General features: G+C 43.7%; 1 protein-coding gene across 1 annotated transcript in view; it reads right to left on the bottom strand.

Annotated features, from left to right (window-relative positions):
- The window catches only part of LOC148519732 (palmitoleoyl-protein carboxylesterase notum2-like), an 83,585-nt gene that overhangs the window by 37,036 nt on the left and 22,608 nt on the right, over window positions 1-23,941 (bottom strand). The window contains exons 5-6 of the mRNA XM_088476221.1: window positions 23,509-23,569; window positions 3,832-3,890 (exon numbers count right to left, since the gene is read on the bottom strand). Of these exons, the coding sequence (XP_088332347.1) occupies window positions 3,832-3,890; window positions 23,509-23,569 (120 nt within the window). The remainder of the gene's footprint in view (window positions 1-3,831; window positions 3,891-23,508; window positions 23,570-23,941) is intronic.

The raw sequence follows: 23,941 nt of genomic DNA, 5'->3' as shown, positions 1-23,941 counted from the left end.
TATGTGTGCTACGACACCCCACCAGTGTTCCAGGGAGGAGGCAGGTCCATATGGGATTAATGTAAGGTAAAAATAAAGATTAATGCAGCCCCCTGTCGTAGTGCCCATATGCAGTGCCCCCGTGTGCCACAGGAGAGAACACCCTTATGCAGGCCTCCAGTAGTGCCCCAGTAGTCCCCCCCCTTGTAGTGCCCCCAGTAGTAGTAGTCCCCCCCTTTGTAGTGCCCCCAGTAGTAGTAGTTCCCCCATTTGCAGTGCCCCCAGTAGTAGTAGTCCCCCCCTTTGTAGTGCCCCCAGTAGTAGTAGTCCCCCCTGTAGTGCCCCCAGTAGTAGTCCCCCCCTTGTAGTGTCCCCAGTAGTAGTAGTCCCCCACCCCCATTGTAGTGCCCCCAGTAGTAGTAGTAGTCCCCTTATAGTGCCCCCAGTAGTAGTAGTCCTCAGTAGTAGTAGTCCCCTCCCCCTTGTAGTGCCCCCAGCAGTAGTCCCCACTTGTAGTGCCCCCAGTAGTAGTAGTCCCCCCCTTGTAGTGCCCCCAGTAGTTATAGTCCCCCACCCCCCTTGTAATGCCCCCAGTAGTAGTAGTCCCCCCTTTGTAGTGCCCCCAGTAGTGCCAGACACCCCCCCCAGTAGACACACGTAATATAAAAAACAAAGTAAAAAAAAACTCAGTCCGGTCAGTGCTACACACGCGGTGCAGTCTGTGTCACAGTGACACAGGCTGCACAGGCCCGCGGCCCGCATGACGCTGTGGCCCGGGGGGCACACGGCACCCTGCCCCCCAGCCCAGCCCGCCACTGGCCCTAAATTAAACATTTACCAGCTCCTGAATAACATAGCTTACTAGAACTTAACCCTGATTATGCCTAATGCCATCTTTAGATGATGTTAGCCATTGCAGCCTGTGAACAGCATTACGCCAAAGTTTGCACAACCACATGCCCAGTCTGTTGACCACTCATGCTCTGTAGCACAGTAATGTATAGTGGTTGCATAAGAGATTATTTCTTCAACATAATGGGAATTGTTTCTGATATGCAAATAGAAATTATAATTATCAGGAGCAATTCCTGAATACTGGTAAATATGGCCCTAAGGGGGAGTTGTCTTGAGCATTACAGAGATGGAGTAGATGCCCAAAGCAATCAAAACAATCAGCTTCTGTCATTTATCTAGCAGTCTATGAAATAACAGTCACAGTAGAAGCTGATTGGTTGCTTTGGGCAAGAAGCTGATTGGTTGCTTTGTCTCTCCAAGGCTTGATACATCCCCCGTTACAGGGGCGTATCTATAATGGGTGCAGGGTGTGCGGGGAACACGTGCTCCGCACACCCTGCACCCATAATATTACTTACCTCTCCGAAGTCCCACGTTGGCGTGGGGGTCCGGTGCTGTAAACCGACTGGAAATTGGCCGCGGCGGCCATTTTCCCGTCGTTTGCGCATGCGCAGTACAGGGAAAATGTCCGCCGCGGCCATTTTCCCGGTGACCTGTGCAGACATTATAGACTCTGGGTACACTCTAGTGCCCAGAGTCTATAACTCCGGCACTGGCTGCGCACAGCCGGACGGAGAGAAGGGGGCCCGTGTCGGAGACTGCACACGGGGTCCCTCCTCTCTAGAAATGCCCCTGCCCCATTAAAAAAGGTTGAAATGGACAGTTCACCTCTAAAGGACCTGTTGGAACAGTCGGCAGATGGCCACATACACATAGGCTGATAGTGGTCATCTGTCCATCAGAATTACAGGCATGCTGACAATTATTGGATTTCACACAGTGATGAATTATGAAGTCCAGTCACTTAGCACACTGGCCATTCAGCTTGATCCACTGTGACTCAATTAGTGTGTTCTAATCATGGTTTCACAAAAGGGGTACTATTCCTTTAAGCAGATGATCAACTAAAAACATTTCAGAATATAAATGCATTTTATTTATTTACTCTACTGGGTTCTTCCTTGCAGTCCTGCTTTCAAGACTGATGGCAGACAGCCACAGCTGTCCTGGGCAAACTCTAATGTGGTTGGCGAGCTCTTCCCTCCATGTGAGTGAGGCCTATTAGTGTCATGTGCAGAGAAGGGTTTGCTGACCACTTAGGCTCTGCTAAGGACAGCTGCGACTCTGCAAGCTCACACAGCAACGCCTGTTCTGAAATGGAAATGAGAACAAATGACATTAGGACAATTCTATGGAGAAATACACACAGGACGTCATTACTGCCACTGACCACAACATAATGCACTTTTTTGGTTTGAATGTGTTCGTCATTTTTTAGTTTTCTAGGTTTGTGTTTGAATATTATAAAGGCACGGTCGTACCCTTATATTAAGGCTGAATCGAATAAATGGAATTCTCCCATAGGGAATTCCTGAGATGGGGGATGGTGTTTGAGGGGCTACATCTCAAAAGCTATTGGGCAAACTGAGCTGAAATTTGGCATGGATGGTTAGAACAGTCACCAAATTTCAGGGCAAAAAAAATTTAAAATTAGTAATTGGGAACAATCTAAAGTGTCAGTTTCTTTCTTCCATTTCCTGTTTGGTCAAAACTGAGACTTTTCTGCTTTCGTCTGTGGGGGATTTTGGGGAAAGCATAACTCAGGGTAGAGTACGAATTATGACTTGGGGTTTGTTTTGTTAGGTAGCTCTTGTTCCAGTGTAATGGTGCATACACGCGTAAAGATTTTCTGTCCAACCATCCAACTAGTTGATTGGTTGGAATGAAAATCTGGTAACGTATGGGAGTAACTGATGATGAGCAATTTGCTCCTAAATGCCAGAAAACAGATGAAAATGGTCGTCAGACAAGTTTATTAAATGTTTGATCTAAACAATTTGTTCAAACAACAGCTTTTCTCCATTTTCCGGCGTTTGGGAGCATATTGCTGATTGTCATTTGCTTTCATTCCTTACCAGATTTTCATTCCAACCAATCAACTAGTTGGATGGTTGGACAGAAAATTTTTACGTGTGAATGCACCTTCAGGCCTTTTGGAGTTTGAGTAATTGAGAAAGTTACAGTCTTTAAACTATTAGCCCACAAATGCCCCATTATATAGATTCGCACAATTCTGTGAATTAGCAGCTCCACCATTTTGTGAGTGACAGCAATTTTGTTCTGTGAGAGTGCTGAATCTGCAGTTAACCACAGGGTGCGATGGCATTCCATATCTGTATTGCGCAAGGAACACGTCCATTAAGGCTTCAGCCTTAATGATCAGAATTTCATTGCTTTTTTAAGTTTGAGTGGCAGAAATTCAGTAGGTTTTGTGAAATTTCAGATCATTTCTATGGGACATGTGAAACCGTAAGGTTTCTTGTCTATGGAATAGTATACTGAATGTATATTATGCTTATATGAAGATATTCCTGCGTTCCTACTGTATATTGGGCAAGACCATTTTATTTATATATCCATTTTTTATAAACCTCAAAGCTAATGATTCAGAGATGGAAATACAGTAAGATTGAGTAAGTTATTGTGTACATGGACAAACCATGTTCCACTGCAATGGGTGCAAATACATACATTATTTTTACATGTAGGGTGAATACTTGCTGCTTTTGCATGTAGCCCACAGATGCTGGACAGCTTTATTTTTACACTGCAGTTTGGACACACCCCTTCTTTAAAATTCTAAATCTCTCTGCACTTTTTAAATCTGCCCCACCTGCAGTGCAGCATGGTTTTACCAAGATACACAGTTACTTGCTCTTTCTTACTCTATTTCCAACTCTGAATCAGGTCCTAACATTATTCAGATCCTTAGATAGGTTCCCTTTAAAACAGTACACAAGTGATCTAGCAAACATCAGAAAAACATATACACAGTACCGTTCTGAGATTTGGATACATTTCCACTCCAGACATCACTTGAGCAATACGGCACAAAACTGAAGAGGGAATAGAAAACATCACACAGTTGAATGAAAATATATTGATTATGTAATTTCTTTACAAAACAGGTAATTTTACACTCAGTGGGACCGATGGTGGATTGGCCACATACAGTATGTGCTCAAATGCACAAATACATTTCACGTAAGAATTGCGTTTTTACTCCCATATTTGAGCCTAGATGCATCAAGCACTGCACCAGTACTACACGTATGTGCCAGGTTTATGTCAGGTGTACTTACAGTATATACAGTACTTATGTCCAGATACACATACACCTAACCAGATCATAAGCACAAGAAACATTTTTATTTTATTTTATTAACATTAGTGAAAAACGCATGTGCTATTGGGTTTCTTACCAAAAACCCCTCTGTACAACAGTAAGTATAATCTTCCTTCTTGTGCATGAATGAAAGCAAAAAAAATTATTATACCCACAAAATTTATATATATCAGCTATTCCTATGAAGGTGTGCGGTGTCAAAGCCGGATAATCAGCTGAGACAGAATCTGTTTACAATCGGAATCTGCGAGATGCCATCTCACGAATGGCGACAAGACTCCATCTTAGAAATAGATCACACAACACCATTTTGTCAAAACCGCAGAGTAACAATCTTCCCCAAACACATACCGACAGTGTTTAACATACATAAAAAATGACTTATTAGCATTAGAACACTTTTTAGTAATCCTTCCAGAAATCATGCCCTGATGTACACAAAGCCCATTCTGGGGACAACCTTGATACCATAACAAACACAGTATACAAGGAAAACAACTAACAATACACCAGAATACTAGTGTATGAGCTGTGGCAATTGTAATATAACTCAGACATTGATCTACACAATTGAATTTGTCTGAATCCTAAACAGGTTTTAGTCTCACTATCAGACAGAATGGCCCCAGCTTCACAGCTGGGGGTCTCCACCGTGTTTTGAGAGTGACGCTCACTGCCCATAACACATTTGCATTGCAGTTTGAAAATGTTAGTAAGAAATGAGATTTTATATATAGATATATATAGATATATATATATATATATATATATATTAAATCCATCATAAATAGAATCTCATGCATAAACACCGCACATAATGCACAGTTGCGCTGCTAACATGATGCACATTAGCAAATGCACAATATCCTGCATGCAAACACTGTTTATTAGCTGCATGCGTGCACATCTGCCCCAAATCAGATAAACGTAACTAGCGTATTTTCCCAAACCCCTAATACTTACATAATGCACACTCACATAAAAGGTTCCATAGCTTTAAAGTATAAGATCCAAGTTTTATACATTTATTACAAATGCTGTGAAATAAAGACTATCTTGGTATCTAAGGTTTAATACGTGATAAGTAAGCCGTGTTTGGTATTGTACTGATCTGCATTTCCTCAACAACTTTCCGGTACCATCGGTGAGAAGATCGCAACATGCATTCGCAACTTATGGACCGTAGAGACTTAAAGCACCAGAATGTACATTGTAAAACCAACAGCCAAGATTTGCATGAGGCGGGCAAACGGAGGCAACAAGCTGTTAGAGGCTGTTCTGTGTCCATTTGAATCAACCTGTTAAATGCCCTGTAACAAACACACCACGATGGGGAACCAATGGGATCAGCAACAAACCTCTCTATTGTGTTGTCTGTTTCTGTAAGGGTATAAAGGTGTGTGTTGTGACCCCAGTCTGGAGTCTTCTTGCTGATTGCTGATTGACGGAGGTTTCTTGCTGATGCCGGTATCTGGTCCAGAGTGCGTGCGTAATGTATAACTGTATCTTGGGTCTGTATAATTCTTTGCGCTAAATTGTACTTAGATCACAGCGTGTAACTGACTGTACTTTACTTGAATAATACTTTGTGCTTTGGAAACACATGTTCAAGGTCTAAAGTCTTTATTTTACTGTATGACTGCGTACGCAAATAGCGTCAATTTTAAAGGTTTATAGGCAGGGTTTAGAAGGTATAGGTAGATGCGTATAGAGGTTGAAATCCAGTATCCTTAGATGGGGGCTCATAGTGTGAGGTCACTTACCTATTCACACGATAAAATACGGTTATCGATATCTCACCAAAGGGTGTATAGTGGCCACACGCAGTTTTCCCTGCAACCACTCTATGCTGAGAGATCGCTATCCGTTATCGTGTGAGTCAAGGTACGCTGACTAGAATCCAGGGACAAGAAAGGAAAAAGTTTGTTTTCCTTTGTTGATAGTATTTTACGCTAAAAAGGGTACCGTAGTATTGCGCACGCGGCTGAGTCGCATTTTTGCGCGCGTAATAGAGATGCACTTTTGCATACGCAGCTAAGGGTAAGAGTCATACGGTTGTGTGGTAGTTGCATTATTGTGTATGTGACTAGTCGCACAATAGCGTATACGTATTTCCGGTAGTGCTGCCACGTGTTTAAACAAATCCGATAAGGTCACATTGTCAATTGTTGCCAATAACTGGGTTAACGTGTATTTTTCTGCGCAGGAAAAAAGTGTGTAACTGTGAGTACTTGTTTAGGGTGTAACACGGGACCTAAATGTTGTTGCAATTTTTGTTAGGGTTCGGCTCCCAGCGTGATTATAGTGTTCAGTAATCAATGTGTGTAATCTGTTAGGCTTAATTGAACATTATAATTGAACCGCATAATTTTGGTTAGATTATGATTGTGAGCTGGTGAGAGGGTGGATGAAATCAACTGGAAAATAAAGGGTACTTTACTACCCCCTAGCAGTTGAAACGTAGTCAAAAAGGGATTTTCTGCGTGGGAGCAGCTTTTCTCCCATAGGTGAGTGGAGACATCTAGAAGTCCTCCATAGGGTTCGTGGATACACCCTTCTTCAAAGGCGTCCGCAGGTAAGTGAAAGTATCTTGATTGTCTTTCACCAGTTTAAATTTTTATTGAAAAACGTAGGAGTTGTCCCAAGATGGGAGCCACGCAAACAATAGAAATGTTAGACAATGATGTGCTGCTAATGGCAGTGCCGCTTGGTTCGGCCCGTCGTATTATGCATACTAAATACGGTACTTATGCAATAAGGTATTGTGACGTATGGTTTAAAATAATGATGAAGAGTGTTAGACCGTTTCCCAGAATTGGTAGTTTTGATAAAGATGTATTAGATAATGTCCGGGATCACATCAGTCTGATGCGCTCTCGAGAGAAAAAGGTAAAATATTATGAATGTTTAAAGTTGTGGCAGCATGAAGGGGATGCGTGGCTTAAATATGTGCAAGCGACACAAACTAGTGTTGCGAACGCATTGCCAGAAAATACACCCGCGGCGCTAAATTGCAATGCGTGCGAGCCGCAAAATGGCGCGCACATGCGGTAAGGTAGCGTTGCGGAAGGTATTGCCAGTAGTTCACGTGCACCACCGCCACCTTATGTGGATTGGGGTGCAGGTACAATTATTGAACAAACTCATAAAAATGTAACAAGCAATTTGTACCCTCTCTTAAGTAACCATAACGAAAATGTTTATGATGTGGATGATGAGCCTATTGTCATGTCTGCCGTTTCCCATGCTGTACACATGTTAGATGTGTCACCACAACAAGCCCAAGTGGTGCCACCATCTCCATCAGTAACAGCACGGGAAGTGTTAAACTCCTCTGCGCCCGTGGAGGAAGTTGTTAACACTATACGTTGCAGCAACAGACTAAACCCCCAGCCAGGTAATAAGGTCAAAGGTAGCAATTCAGCCGGTCTGCATCCCATCCCGACAATAACTGTTCCGAATGGGAATGCGGATGCGAACGGAGTTGTACCTACAAGAGATGTGGTAATGCATTGTCCTTGGACAAGAGCAGAGCTAAATTCCATCATAAATGATTTCCCCAATCCCAAGAAGGAATTAGCCAAATGTCAAAGATTTTTGAGGAATTTGGGTAGTTCTCATGAACCAACTAACAAAGATTGGCGTGTGGTGTTAAGGGCCTGTCTACCACGCAATATCGACGTGACAAAATTTATCACGGATTGTGTATTGGATGGTGACGTTCCCTTAACAGATGAAGTGAACCAAGGTAAAATTTCCCGTATTATAACTCAATTGGGTGTATATTTTCCAGTAGTAGTTAACTGGAACAAAATTTTCACTATAAAACAAAAAGGGAGTGAATCTGCAGAAGACTACTGCGACCGGGCTCTGCAGGCTATCACCCAGTACACAGGATTAGAAGATATTAAAGATAGCACTCACCACAGGGGAATGACTGTCACTATACTCATGGATGGCCTTAAAGAGAACCTAAAAACCAGAGTTCAGACCTCACAGCCTGGCTGGAGGGGAGTCACAATAGATACCCTCATAGAATCTGCCATAGAACATGACAAAAACATGACAAAGAAGAGAGAGACCCAGAGCGAGAAATTAATGGCTGTCAGTATTCAAGCTCTGGAAGGAATGATGGTAACATCACAGCCAGCAGACACACCTGCACCCACACCCACACCTGAACAGTTATACGCCCTCACTAATCCTACACTACAGCAAACACAGCCTTATCCCACTTATCCTACACAACCACAAGTCCCATACTACCCACAAGCTCCATACTTCCCACAATATCCTTTTCCTCAATATCCTTACCCATACCCACCACCTTTCTCTCCTGCTCAACCCACACAACAATCCTTTCCAAGAAAATGTTTTAATTGCAACCAGCCAGGACACATAAGTAAGAGCTGCACGGCAAAGAGGGTAGGACCCCCAAACCAGGGAGTACCTGGATATCCCCATAAGGGATATGCACAGAGACCAGCAAATGTCCAACAGCCACCAGCTCCAATTGTGGCCGTTAATGCTTTATTGGAGAGTGGGAGCCAACATTAGGAGTCGGGTCATACTTCTGGTCTGCAGATAGACAGGTTGACGGGAAGTACTAGGGAAAAACTGGTAATGGTAATTGATATAACTGATACCCAATCTCTGTTCTGCTTTCTTCCCTGTGCCCTAACACCCTGACTGTCAGTATTTTTCTTTTCCCACTTAGGGGGAGGTGTACACTACACATGGACACGAGTGTCCCATGGGTTCATAGACAACTCCAGTATCTTCTCCCAGGCCTTATATGACTGTTTACAATCTTTTCAACCTGCCAATGGATCTGTTCTAATGTAAAATGTGGCCGATTTATTGTTGTATTTAGGTCATGTTTAAATGATATTAAACTGTTGTGCTTTATCTCTCACACACAGGACACAAGGTCGCTAAGGACAAACGACAGCCAGCTAAGGTCAAATACTCGGAATACTGTCCAACCCAGGGGCCCAGGCAATATTTAGAGCAGTAGATATTGATAACAGAATTTAAATTGCAGGAATTTGTGTACAAATACAGTATCCCTAGAATAATTGAATATAGGAGGGATACTCATTTCACAAGTAATGTCTTTTATAACCTGTGTAAGGTGATGGGTATTAATATCAAGATCATCCCAGACCATCTATCTACCTGTCCCCCTTTGAGATACTGTTTAACAGGCAGCCTCATGTGAAAATATGATAATGAGGTTACTGTGCAGTGTCTCACAAAGATGAGTAAGAACAACAGGAATTGAAAGTGTTATTAACTAACATGACTGAAGCAAACCCTCATGATGTTAAACCTAGAGAATCCGTTATGATCCAATAATTTCTTATGTTCAGGTTGCCTGACTGATCGGTGGAAAGGTCCGTATCTGACGTTGTTGACAAAGTACCACATCCTCAAAGGGTGGCCGGGGAAGATACGTGGGTCCATTCCACTCACTATAGGGAGGTTAACCAACCGGTGGAGATACAAGGCGGAGACGAGGCCGATAACGTGGACCTGTCGATCGCAAACTTGTGCCGGGAGGATTAAAAAGGTGACAGTGAGAAACCTGAGCTAAAAGAAAACTGTAGATCAGTGTCGCAGCAAAGGATTGTTCTGCTGTGTTCATTTTTGTATTCTTCTTCCAGAGTTTCCGTCATCTTGGTTTGTCTGGGGATTTCTGGTTCCTGTGACGGAGGATAGATAGAGGAGATGGGAGCTGATGCTGCTGTTAATGGAGTGGAACCGAGAGGAGGAGTGTTATACCAAATCAGGGGAGTGTCTGACCAATTTTAGTACAGTAAGTTGTGAGATATGGATACCAATAATAAGGAACAACTGTATTACAATCCTGAGTTATAATGTAATGTATGACAATGTAATCTGAATTTGAATAGTTGTGCATAAATATATCGTTTAGGTTATTTTAAGTCATCTTAGGTAACGCAGTCCCAATCTCCTTTCCAAACTTCCTTTATAGGCTAGATGAGTTCCCACATCCTGCCAATGATCCGCAGATGGCGTATAAGGGTTGTTTTACCCTTCTTGGAGATGCATTGTCTAAATGGTTCAAATGACCAAATTGTGTCATACCATAGTAACATTAAACGGTATATTCTCATGCATGGCTAAACAGATTCAAAATAGTTTGTGATAGTGTCTGATTGGCTATCAAAGGGTGGAACTGTCAAAGCCGGATAATCAGCTGAGATAGAATCTGTTTACAATCGGAATCTGCGCGACGCCATCTCACGAATGGCGACAAGACTCCATCTTAGAAATAGATCACACAACGCCATTTTGTCAAAACCGCAGAGTAACAATCTTCCCCTACCATACATAAGAAATGACTTATTAGCATTAGAACACTTTTTAGTAATCCTTCCAGAAATCATGCCCTGATGTCCACAAAGCCCATTCTAGGGACAACCTTGATACCATAACAAGCACAGTATACTAGGAAAACAACTAACAATACACCAGAATACTAGTGTATGAGCTGTGGCAATTGTAATATAACCCAGACATTGATCTACACAATTGAATTTGTCTGAATCCTAAACAGGTTTTAGTCTCACTATCAGACAGAATGGCCCCACAGCTGGGGGTCTCCACCCTGTTTTGAGAGTGAAGCTCACTGTCCATAACACATTTGCCTTGCAGTTTGAAAATGTTAGTAAGAAATTAGATTATATATAGATATATATATATATATATATATATATATATATATGTATATATATATATATATATTAAATCCATCATAAATAGAATCTCATGCATAAACACCGCACATTACGCACAGTTGTGCTGCTAACATGATGCACATTAGTGAATGCACAATATCCTGCATGCGAACGCTGTTTATTAGCTGCATGCATGCACATCTGCCCCAAATCAGATAAACCTAACTAGCATCTTTTCCCAAGCCCCTAATACTTACATAATGCACACTCACATAAAAGGTTCCATAGCTTTAAAGTATAAGATCCAAGTTTTATACATTTATTACAAATGCTGTGAAATAAAGACTATTTTGGTATCTAAGGTTTAATTCGTGATAAGTAAGCCATGTTTGGTATTGTACTGATCTGCATTTCCTCAACAGCTTTCCGGTACCATCGGTGAGAAGATCGCAACATGCATTCGCAACTTATGGACCGTAGAGACTTAAATGTACATTGTAAAACCAACAGCCAAGATTTGCATGAGGCGGGCAAACGGAGGCAACAAGCTGTTAGAGGCTGTTCTGTGTCCATTTGAATCAACCTGTTAAATGCCCTGTAACAAACGCACCACGATGGGGAACCAATGGGATCAGCAACAAACCTCTCTATTGTGTTGTCTGTTTCTGTAAGGGTATAAAGGTGTGTGTTGTGACCCCAGTCTGGAGTCTTCTTGCTGACTGCTGATTGACGGAGGTTTCTTGCTGATGCTGGTATCTGGTCCAGAGCGCGTGCGTAATGTATAACTGTATCTTGGGTCTGTATAATTCTTTGTGCTAAATTGTACTTAGATCACAGCGTGTAACTGACTGTACTTTACTTGAATAATACTTTGTGCTTTGGAAACACATGTTCAAGGTCTAAAGTCTTTATTTTACTGTATGACTGCATACGCAAATAGCGTAAATTTTAGAGGTTTATAGGCAGGGTTTAGAAGGTATAGGTAGGTGCGTATAGAGGTTGAAATCCAGTATCCTTAGCAGTGACACCTCAATTAAGAAAACAGGCGGCACTCCCAGTTGAAAAGTGAATCAAAAAAAGTTTAAATGGGTAAATGCATAAGTACAAATGGAGGTCGACGTTTCAAAGCCCTAAGGCTTTTTCATCAGGACTGTACATATGTATCTACAGTCCTGATGAAAAAGCCTTAGGGCTTTGAAACGTCGACCTCATAGGAACAGCTGGTTATACATTTATTTAGGAGGGCACCCCAACTCATTACCATTATCCAGAATGCCAAACTTTTTGATTTTTATATATATATATATATATATATATATATAATCCACAGTGAAATAGCGGCACTCAGGAGTCTTCACAATAAGGTGAAACAACGTGTTTAATTGTTTCACCTTATTGTGAAGACTCTTGAGTGCCGCTATTTCACCGTGGATTGTATAGAGGGGAGTGATCTCCGCCTTATTGAGGGCACCTGGAGCAAGGTACTTGCCCGGATTTGGGCTTACGGAGTGCTGGGACATTTATATGCATGCATATATATATATATATATATATATATATATACAGTCAGGTCCATAAATATTGGGACATTGACAGAATTTTCAGATTTTGGCCTCTATTCACCACCACAATGGTTTTGAAATGAAACAAACAAGATGTGCTTTAACTGCAGACTTTTAGATTTAATTTGAGGGTAATTACATCCAAATCGGGTGAACGGTGTAGGAATTACAACAGTTTCAATATGTGCCTCACACTTTTTAAGGGGCCAAAAGTAATGGGACTATCAACTCAAAAGCTATTTCATGGACAGGTGTGGGCTATTCCCTCATTATTTCATTATCAATTAAGCAGGTAAAAGGTCTGGAGTTGATTCTAGGTGTGACATTTGCATTTGGAATCAGTTGCTGTCAACTCTCAATATGAGATCCAAAGAGCTGTCACTATCAGTGAAGCAAGCCATCATTAGGCTGAAAAATCAAAACAAACCCATCAGAGAGATAGCAAAAACATTAGGTGTGGCCAAATCAACTGTTTTGAACATTCTTAAAAAGAAAAAACGCACCGGAGAGCTCAGCAACACCAAAAGACCCGGAAGACCACGGAAAACAACTGTGGTGAATGACAAAATAATTTTTTCCCTGGTGAAGAAAAACCCCTTCACAACAGTTGGCCAAATAAAGAACACTCTCCAGGAGGTAGATGTATATGTGTCAAAGTCAAGAATCAAGAGAAGACTTCACAAGAGTGAATATAGAAGGTTCACCACAAGATGTAAACAATTGGTGAGCCACAAAAACAAGAAGACCAGATTAGAGTTTGCCAAACAACATCTAAAAAAGCCATTACAGTTCTGGAACAACATCCTATGGACAGATGAGACAAAGATCAACTTGTACCAGAGTGATGGGAAGAGAAGAGAAGGAAAGGAACTGCTCATGATCCTAAAAATACCACCTTCAGTGAAGCATGGTGGTGGTAGTGTCATGGCGTGGGCATGTATGGCTGCCAATGGAACTGGTTCCCTTGTTTTTATTGATGATGTGACTGCTGACAAAGGCAGCAGAATGAATTCTGAAGTGTTTTGGGCAATATTATATGCTCATATTCAGTCAAATGCTTCAGAACTCATTAGACGGCGCTTCACAGTGCAGATGGACAATGACCCGAAGCATACTGCAAAAGCAACAAAGAGTTTTTTAAGGCTAGAAAGTGGAATGTTATACAATGGCCAAGTCAATCCCCTGACCTGAATCCGATTGAGCATGCATTTCACTTGATGAAGACAAAACTGAAGGAAAAATGCCCCAAGAACAAGCAGGAACTGAAGACATTTGCAGTAGAGGCCTGGCAGAGCATCATCAGCGATGAAACCCAGCGTCTAGTGATGTCTATGCGTTCCAGACTTCAGACTGTAATTGCCTGCAAAGGATTTGCAACAAAGTATTAAAAAGTGAAAGTTAGATTTAGGATTGTTTAGTTTGTCCCATTACTTTTGGCCGGCCCCTTAAAAAGTGGGAGGCACATATAGAAACCTTTGTAATTCCTACACCGTTCACCTGATTTGGATGTAATTACCCTCAAATTAAATCTGAAAGTCTGCAGTTAAATCACATCTTGTTTGTTTCATTTCAAAATCATTGTGGTGGTGAATAGAGGCCAAAATCTGAAAATTCTGTCAATGTCCCAATATTTATGGACCTGACTGTATATATATATATATATATATATATATATATATATAAATAAAATAATGGCACGAGCAATGACGTAACCACCTATCAGCTTCAGGGGTGAGTCCGCAGTCAGCCAATTAGAAGCAGCTAGCTTGTGTTGGTAACCACCATCATCATCAGAGGGTAGATCTAGATGCACAAGCCCACAGGCACCAGCAAGAGATACGATAAATTACAAGTGATAAATCCCCATGGCGCAAAGCAATGAGCAGCCCCCTTTAGGAGCTACTAAAGTATAACAGATATACAATACAGAAATAAATGGGGCCGAGAGGATCAGGTGTTGAAATAATGTCCAAAACATTATAAGTCCAAATAGACTTACAGGCTAGATGAGAATTTTGGTTTTGGCTCGGACCTTCCCACTAAGTTCGAGAAAAAACATCATCATTCATGGACAAAACATGAAAGAGATACGAACTTGGCGGGAAGATCTAAGCCAAAACCAATCCACTCATCTCTGCAAAAACTTCCTAGAAATTTAAAAAAGCCCCCAAAAACACTTTAGGGTATAATGCTTACACTTACACCATAATATATCAGCTGTGCCACAACCTGACCATGGCAGTGTTTGCAGAAACAGGGAAACTTTATTGGCTATATGGAGAGAGCTGTGATTGCACCGAGCCATCCAGGACAGCAGCATTGTATCAGTCTCTCTACATTATAGGACCTGTTACATGCAGATACATTATACAGTGTTCCTCTAGGGATTATACCCTAATGGGTGGTCTAGTGGTGTTTTACCTTCTCCCCGTGGAGAATCAGTATATTTCACCACCGGACCTCAGCTCGGCGGATGAAATCCCGACGCCGGAAGGCCTGCAGATGAAGATCCATACTAGGGTAAGTAAGTACCCTAACCATCCCGTCTCCCCCCCAAACCCTAACCTTCCCTTAGTGGTGCCTAACCCTAAACTTCCCCCCCCTAGTGCCTAACCCTAACCTCCCCCCAGGGGTGCCTAAACCGAAGCCCCACTCCCCTAACCCTCCCAGGGGGGTGCCTAACCCTGAATTTCACCCGCCGGTGCCTAACCCTAAGCCCCCCTTCCCCTAGCCTAAGTCCCCCCCTGGAGTCCCTAACCCTCGCCCCCTCCCCTCGCGGCTAAGAGCTCCCAACGCCTGCCCGGCTTACCTACGCTCGGTATGACGGGCTTCAAGATTTCGGCGTGGAGCCAATGATAGGCGTCAGTATTTAGACGCCTATCATGAAGCGGCCCATACACGGTGCGATTTGAAAACGTGCGGTACTTTTTCAAATTCAGCCCGATGCATTGCATGCTGCTGTGAATGATACATCTTACAAGATGCTTAGTTTACCTATTCAACAGCATGATGGATTGCAGATCTTATGGTTATTCCATAAGATTTACGATGCCGATGTATGATGTACGACGGCGGGGACGCACTTCGCCGTCGTACAGCATGCCAAAACACACACGATATGCATGATTGATCGTCTAAATCGTGCATATCGTGTGTAAAATCGCCCCGTGTATAGGCCGCTTTAGTCCCATGCCATTGGTCGGCATTTCGACCTCCGGCTTCCTGGCTACATCCCCCCTGCGGCTGTGACAGTTCCAGCATCTTCGTCCGAATCCCAGCAGTGACATTTCAGCAGCGGTATTCCAGTAAGTATTCTACCTCCTATTCCCTGCCCCTAACACTAACCCTCCCCCCTACTGCCTAACCCTAATTCCCAAACCTTGCAGCCTAACCCTAACCTCCCCCCTCCTGTAGCCTAACCCTAGCCTCCCCCCACAGCCCCTAACCGTCAGAATTCTCAGAATGTCAACATTTCACATGGTGACATTTCAGATGTCGACATAGTGGTGCCTGTCAACATGCTGAACAATGTCTACAACCATTGGTCACAAGGTTTCAAATTAGTACTATAGCTAATGGGGTTAGAATATTTAACATGGTTTTTACAGCTATTCCAAAATGCATTAGATATCTTAGTGAATACATAATATATCATTAAAAATGAATTCAGATAGCTAAAAATTCATGCAGATCAGGATGCTTGACCTGGCTGCTGAATGATCTTTCAGATTTGACCATATATGTATATATGTGTCACGACCAGGGGTGACAGGCTGCTGAGATCGCGGCGCTTACCGCTACGGGCGCTGTGGCATGGTGTTTCCAGCAGAGGTGCAGGTTCCTGGGGAATAGCGCTGGGTGCTGTGAGTCTCCGCAGACCAAGGGCTTCCATCTGGAGGCAGGTGAGAGGGGCTGAGACTGGCAGAGCTTCCATGCTGTGACCACTGGGCGCGGCCATCTTGGATTTGGGTCACATGTCTTTTCTGGCCAATCAGGTTCAGTCTGGGCTGGGGAGGCTAGCAACCAATCCTGCACTACCTGAGGGTACTAAAGGGCTGTCCAGAGGCTCTTTAGTTGCCAGTGCAACGTCTATCACAGTGTATGCTGTGAGCTAGTTCTCTGTGCTCCTTTGCTCATTTAAAGTGTCAGTACCAGTGTGTTTCTGCAGACTCCCCTCTCAGCCTTGGTGCAGTTTGCTCCTGTTACTACCTGTCTCCTGATCCCGTCTACCTGCTATACCCAGCCTACCCCGGGTCTCTAAGTTCCGCCAGTGTCTCGCAGCCTGGTTCTGATCCCGTTGCGTGCCACTGCTTCATGAGTCATACTCCCCTAAGGCCGGCTGCCTTCAAGTACCAGCAAACAAGTCCTCATTCCTCATCCGACTCCACTCCGGGTCCAAGCGCACGCCAAGCCGTGACAGTTTGCACTGGCCAGATGGATTCGGCCAGTGGACAGGATCTGAGGGCCGACTTGCTCCAGGGTATCGCCAGTCGCCTAGAGGGACTAGAGGCGTCTCAGCGCCAAATGGCTCAGTTCCTGCAGGAAATGTATCTTCGTCAGGATACGCTGCAAGCTTCCCTGGTTACTGTTAATTTGCCTGCCGCCACCAACCAGCCAGCAGCTCTAGCTGTCCCTGTTCCACCTGCACCATCTCATTTGCACCTTCCGACTCCCAATAAGTTTGACGGGAACCCCAAGTTGTGCCGAGGGTTTCTCAACCAGTGTGACGTCCACTTCACACTACAGCCTGCGAACTTTCCATCTCCAAAATCCAAAGTGGCATATATAGTGTCTCTACTGACCGGTTCTGCCCTGGACTGGGTTTCGCCTCTCTGGGAGAGGTCCGACCCGTTACTAGACAACTACTCTGGATTCCTCACGTCCTTCCGGAGGATTTTCGACGAGCCCGGCAGAACAACCTCCGCGGCGACGGAAATCCTGTGACTTCGCCAAGGGAACCGACCAGTCAGTCAGTATATCATTCAATTTCAAACGCAGGCTTCGGAACTAAAATGGAATGAAGAAGCCCTGACTTCCACCTTTTGGAATGGATTGACAGATCGCATAAAAGATGACCTCGCCACTCGTGATCCGCCGGCTACCCTCAATGAGCTTATCTCCCTTTGCAATAAAGTGGATTTGCGGTACAGAGAACGCCAGAGTGAAAAAACTAGGGGAGATCGCTTTAGGTTCCGGCCGCCCACTACTCCAACCCTCCCTCCGTCTGAACCTGCGGGTGACGAACCCATGCAGATTAACCGGGCCCGCCTCACGGTAGAAGAACGGCAAAGACGCCGACGAGAAAATCTATGCATGTACTGCGGGGAGACCGGTCATATGGTTGCAGCCTGCCCACGTCGTCCGGGAAACTCCCGATCCTAATCTGTGCCGGAGACACCAGGTTAGGAGTGATGTCTCCGTCTCCGTCAAAAAATTAATCTACCCTCTCCATTACTTTTGAGATCTCCACTGGTTCTAAAACTGTTCTTTCTCTCCTCGATTCAGGGGCCGCTGAAAATTTTATCACCGCTGAACTTGTCCAGAGGCTCCGGCTTCCTGTCTCCTCTCTCGCCAACACCATCACTCTATCTGCTGTAGATGGCACTCATATTACCAACGGAATCGTCTCTCAACGTACCCTTCCTGTGCCAGTTCATATCGGAGCTCTCCACACTGAAACTATCCGATTCCTAGTAATTCCCAAAGCCTCCCATGAGGTCATCCTTGGATACCCCTGGTTACGCAAGCACTCCCCCAATATTGACTGGGGCACCATGCAGATCTTGTCCTGGGGAGAGACTTGTCAAGTATCCTGCCTTCCTCAAATCAAACCCGTCAAAGGTAGTTACATTGCAACCACTACTCCAATTCCCTACCAGTATCGCTCGTTCTCCGATGTCTTCTGTAAGACCAGAGCCGATATTCTGCCTCCTCATCGGGAGTGGGACTGTCCTATTGAGTTGATTCCTGGCAAAACTCCTCCGCGAGGTCGTACTTACCCACTCTCCCTACCCGAGACTGAAGCCATGTCAGCATACATCCAGGAGAACCTGCAAAAGGGGTTCATTCGACCATCCTCCTCACTGGCAGGGGCAGGATTCTTTTTTGTGTCTAAGAAGGATGGAGGCCTGCGTCCTTGCATCGATTACAGGGGCTTAAACGATATAACCATCAAAAATCGCTACCCGATACCCCTCATTACTGAACTTTTCGATCGAGTAAAAGGTGCTACTATTTTTACCAAGCTGGATTTAAGAGGGGCCTACAATCTCATTAGGATACGAGCCGGGGACGAATGGAAAACAGCATTCAATACTCGAGATGGGCATTTTGAATACCTGGTAATGCCTTTTGGTCTCTGTAACGCTCCTGCTGTGTTCCAAAACTTTGTGAATGAGATCTTTCGGGACTTATTATATATCTCTGTGGTAGTATACCTCGACGATATTCTGATATTCTCCTCCAACATTGTCAGACATCGATCCCAAGTCAAGGAGGTGTTAACTCACCTACGAAAGAACCACCTGTACTGCAAAGCTGAAAAATGCGTATTTGAAGTTCCCTCAGTTCCCTTTTTAGGTTACATCGTTTCAGGTGCCGGCCTTGAAATGGATCCCCAGAAAGTTCAGGCAATATTGGATTGGTCTCGTCCGAATTCTTTGAAGGCAGTACAAAGATTTTTGGGCTTCGCAAATTATTATCGAAGGTTTATCAAAGGATTTTCCACTCTCATGGCACCCATTTCCGCCCTAACTTGCAAGGGGGCAAATCCATCCCGATGGCCTCCAGATGCTGAAACTGCCTTTCAACTCTTAAAGCAAGCCTTCATTTCCGCCCCCGTGCTGAGACAACCCAACATTAACTACCCATTCTTTCTTGAGGTAGACGCCTCTTCTGAAGCGGTAGGGGCAGTACTATCCCAGAAACTCGAGGATAGCAAGTTTCATCCCTGTGGCTTCTTCTCAAAGAAATTTTCCCAAGCAGAAAAGAATTATCCCATTGGAGAGCAGGAATTATTGGCTGTGAAACTAGCTTTTGAAGAGTGGCGTTATCTTCTTGAGGGCGCGATGTATCCCATCACCGTTTATACAGATCATCGGAATCTCCTATTCCTAAAAAATATTCAGTGCCTGAGTTCCCGCCTGGCTCGATGGTCAATATTTTTTTCTTGTTTCAATATTACTTTAACTTTTCGCCCAGGCTCACTAAATCAAAAAGCAGATGCCCTCTCTCGATCACTCTCCTCCGACGCATCTTCCGAAAATCATAAGGAAACTCCAGTTCTAGACTCCAGAGTATTCACTACCACTTGCATTCAACCTCCTCCCGGGAAGACATTTGTGGCCTCAGATATGCGCAAGCAGCTTTTGAAGTGGGCTCATACCTCTCATTTTGCCGGACACCCGGGCATACGCAAGACCTTGGAATTCCTGCAACGATCATACTGGTGGCCTGCTATGAAGTCGGAAATTGAAGCTTTTATTGCCTCCTGTCCACAGTGTGCTCAACATAAAACATCCAGACAGGTTCCTGCCGGCACACTCCTACCTCTGTCAGTACCAACCCATCCTTGGACACACCTTTCCATGGACTTTGTAACGGATCTACCTGTTTCTAATGGGTTTACCACCATCTGGGTAGTAGTGGATCGTTTCTCCAAAATGGTTCATTTCGTTCCCCTCAAGAAGTTGCCGTCTGCTCCAGAGTTGGCTCAGTTATTCGTCGACAACATCTTCCGTCTCCATGGACTTCCAACTGAGATTGTTTCTGATAGAAAGGCACAGTTCGTAGCCAGATTTTGGAGAGCTATATGTTCTATCTTTCAAATCAAACTGAATTTTTCAACAGCTTACCATCCTCAGTCTAACGGGTCTACAGAGAGGGTCAATCAAGACCTTGAGACTTTCTTAAGAATTCACATGTCTTCATCACAAGACAACTGGGCGGACACCTTACCCTGGGCCGAATTTGCCCATAACAGCTCCTATCATTCATCTACGGGGCAAACCCCATTCTTTGTAGTTTTTGGACTGTATCCCAGAGTACCAGAGTTTCAAGAATTGCCAGTCTTCGATGTACCAGCAGTGACCTCCACCCTACAGAAATTGTCTCAGATTTGGACTCAGGTCCATTCCTCCTTACAAAAAGCCTCTCTTCGATATAAATTAACAGCGGACAAAAAAAGGAGAGCGGTGCCCAACCTATAAACAGGTGACTTAGTATGGCTATCCACTCGGAATCTTCGCCTTAAAGTGCCGTCTATGAAATTTGCTCCTCGTTTCATCGGTCCTTTTCCCATCGTTCAAGTGATCAATCCAGTAGCCTATAAATTAAAACTTCCGTCCTACCTCAAAATACCAAATTCCTTTCATATTTCCCTGCTGAAACCTCTCATCCTGAATCGCTTTCGCAAGACTCTGCCACGCTCCCCCAAAGTCTTGACTGAGCGGGGTGTAGAGTTCGAGATCAAACAGGTCCTGGACTCTCGTTTTCGTTATGGGCAACTCCAATATCTACTGGATTGGAAAGGTTACGGTCCCGAAGAACGTTGCTGGGTGAAAGCTGAGGATGTCTACGCTCCTCGCCTAGTGCTTAAGTTTCACTCTGAGAATCCTGGTAAACCCAAGAAGTGTCCAGAGGCCACTCCTAAAGGAGGGGGTACTGTCACGACCAGGGGTGACAGGCTGCTGAGATCGCGGCGCTTACCGCTCCGGGCGCTGTGGCATGGTGTTTCCAGCAGAGGTGCAGGTTCCTGGAGAATAGCGCTGGGTGCTGTGAGTCTCCGCAGACCAAGGGCTTCCATCTGGAGGCAGGTGAGAGGGGCTGAGACTGGCAGAGCTTCCATGCTGTGACCACTGGGCGCGGCCATCTTGGATTTGGGTCACATGTCTTTTCTGGCCAATCAGGTTCAGTCTGGGCTGGGGAGGCTAGCAACCAATCCTGCACTACCTGAGGGTACTAAAGGGCTGTCCAGAGGCTCTTTAGTTGCCAGTGCAACGTCTATCACAGTGTATGCTGTGAGCTAGTTCTCTGTGCTCCTTTGCTCATTTAAAGTGTCAGTACCAGTGTGTTTCTGCAGACTCCCCTCTCAGCCTTGGTGCAGTTTGCTCCTGTTACTACCTGTCTCCTGATCCCGTCTACCTGCTATACCCAGCCTACCCCGGGTCTCTAAGTTCCGCCAGTGTCTCGCAGCCTGGTTCTGATCCCGTCGCGTGCCACTGCTTCATGAGTCATACTCCCCTAAGGCCGGCTGCCTTCAAGTACCAGCAAACAAGTCCTCATTCCTCATCCGACTCCACTCCGGGTCCAAGCGCACGCCAAGCCGTGACAATATGTACCCAAATCTGTCTGGGATCCAGTCACCTGATGGCCAGCTTTAGTTATCTCCTAGACTTGTACTACGCTCTGACCACCATTTAAAGTGTACAGGAGGAGTCATACAGCAAAATGTATGTTAAATAATGGTGTATCACCCTTGTTCCATAGTTTAGGTAATTTCACTTATATTGGCAATGATGACACTGGAACATAACTGTTGTACATGAAACATTGAACATATATTAAGTTATCACTAACTAACACTATATTAAAGGGTACAATTATTGAAATAATTTATCATTGGGGAAAAGTGATAATAAAAAAATATTTAAATTACTCGGCAAATGTTATTTATAAATTAAATAATATTTTATTGTTAATTGTGGCCATATTAATTAATTAATAATAAAAGAATGTGCATGCTGGCAGTTGTTGTGCCACAATTTTACATTATAAGCCTTGTTCATTAATTAATGAATTCATTAATTAATATGATGCCAATTAACATAAAAAAAGTATTGGTCCCATTAATTGCATAATTAAACTTTTATTTTTTATTACTTATTATCATTATTCCCCAATAATAAATTAATTAAATAATTGTGACCTATAAAAAATGTTTATTAATTGCTTGGGTTCCCTAATTAAATGTTAATTAGTGGCAGTCTTACACATATGTTTAATGTGCTTTTTATTATATTCTGGATGCATAAGTAGCTTTAAGTGCAGTGCACAAAGTTTTACATAACAATCTTACTGGCCAGAACCATTTCCTGGAGGGTTTTGGCTCAAATTAGGCATTACAAACCTACCACAGATGGTAATTTGCTTTGGACCTCTCCAAAAGACTGAGTAAAATTAGCCAAAACTGACAACAATTTGCCAAAATTGCACTTAATTAAATAACACCCTAAACTCTGAATCGGTACCCCCCTCTTCCCTGTTCCCGCAGCCTAAACCTGTCTCCCGGGTGGGTGCCTAACCTCCCTCCGGGGGTGCCTAACCCTAACACCCCTTTCCCTAACCCTACCAGGGGGGGTGCCTAACCCTAAAACTGGGTACACACGTAAAGATTTTCTGTCCAACCATCCAACTAGTTGATTGGTTGGAATGAAATTCTGGTAATGTATGGGAGTAAATGATGATCAGCAATTTGCTCCTAAATGCCAGAAAACAGATGAAAATGGTAGTCAGATAAGTTTGTTAAAAGTTTGATCTAAACAATTTGTTCAAACAACAGTTTTTGTCCATTTTCCGGCGTTTGGGAGCAAATTGCTGATTGTCATTTGCTTTCATACCTAACCAGATTTTCATTCCAACCAATCAACTAGTTGGATGGTTGGACAGAAAATGTTTACAAGTGTATGCAGCTTAAGTCCCCCCCTGGAGCCCCTAACCTAACCCTCTGTCCGCACCCGGCACCCGGCTTACCTTCGTTCGGTATGCCGGGCGTCGGGCTCCCAGCGTAGGTATAATGACAGGTGTTGGGATTTTGGCACCTGTAATTAGTCCCCTGCCGGGACTTGAGAGTTGGGAAGCCGGTGGTCGGCATTTTGACCGCCGACATATTGACTGCATCCCTTGAACCATATGCTGTAGAACTAACATGTGCAGGATAAGAAAAGTAATTTAGGTCACATTTTAATAAAACGAGAATTACTATATTTCTGCACACTGGGATGAAACCTTGTTCTCAGCTTACTAGCTGACGTTCCTGGTATTAGCCGGGTCACAACAGACTTACACTGCATTTAGATTCCACCAATGAGGGTTTTCATCCTGTCTGGGGGAGAGAATCCCTGTACCTGTCAACAAGAAGCATAAAAGAGATATTTTAGTAATACACCGCATACTGCAGACAGAATTGCTTCAAGACCACTTTGCAATATGTGAAAGATAATTTGACATTCTATCCACAAAACACCATTGATTTTTCCTTGTACCAGTACATTTGTACACTTTATTTAAACATAAGTAAATAAATATCTATATTATATCTATGTGACTGCATTACATGCAGTTAGTGCAATCGCTGCTCGCTCCGATCCTATGCTATGAATGTTACAGTATATCCTACCCTATATATGAATGTTATATCCTACGCTATGAATGTTTTATGCTTTTCTTGAGCACTTAGGGGTCTATTTATTAAGCCTTGGAGATAAAGTGGACGGGGA

The sequence above is a fragment of the Taudactylus pleione genome, unplaced genomic scaffold, assembly GCF_031769625.1.
Source record: "Taudactylus pleione unplaced genomic scaffold, aTauple2 ptg000184l, whole genome shotgun sequence".
NCBI classification, from domain to species: Eukaryota; Metazoa; Chordata; class Amphibia; order Anura; family Myobatrachidae; genus Taudactylus; species Taudactylus pleione.
This window is presented reverse-complemented; position numbering and strand designations above follow the sequence as displayed.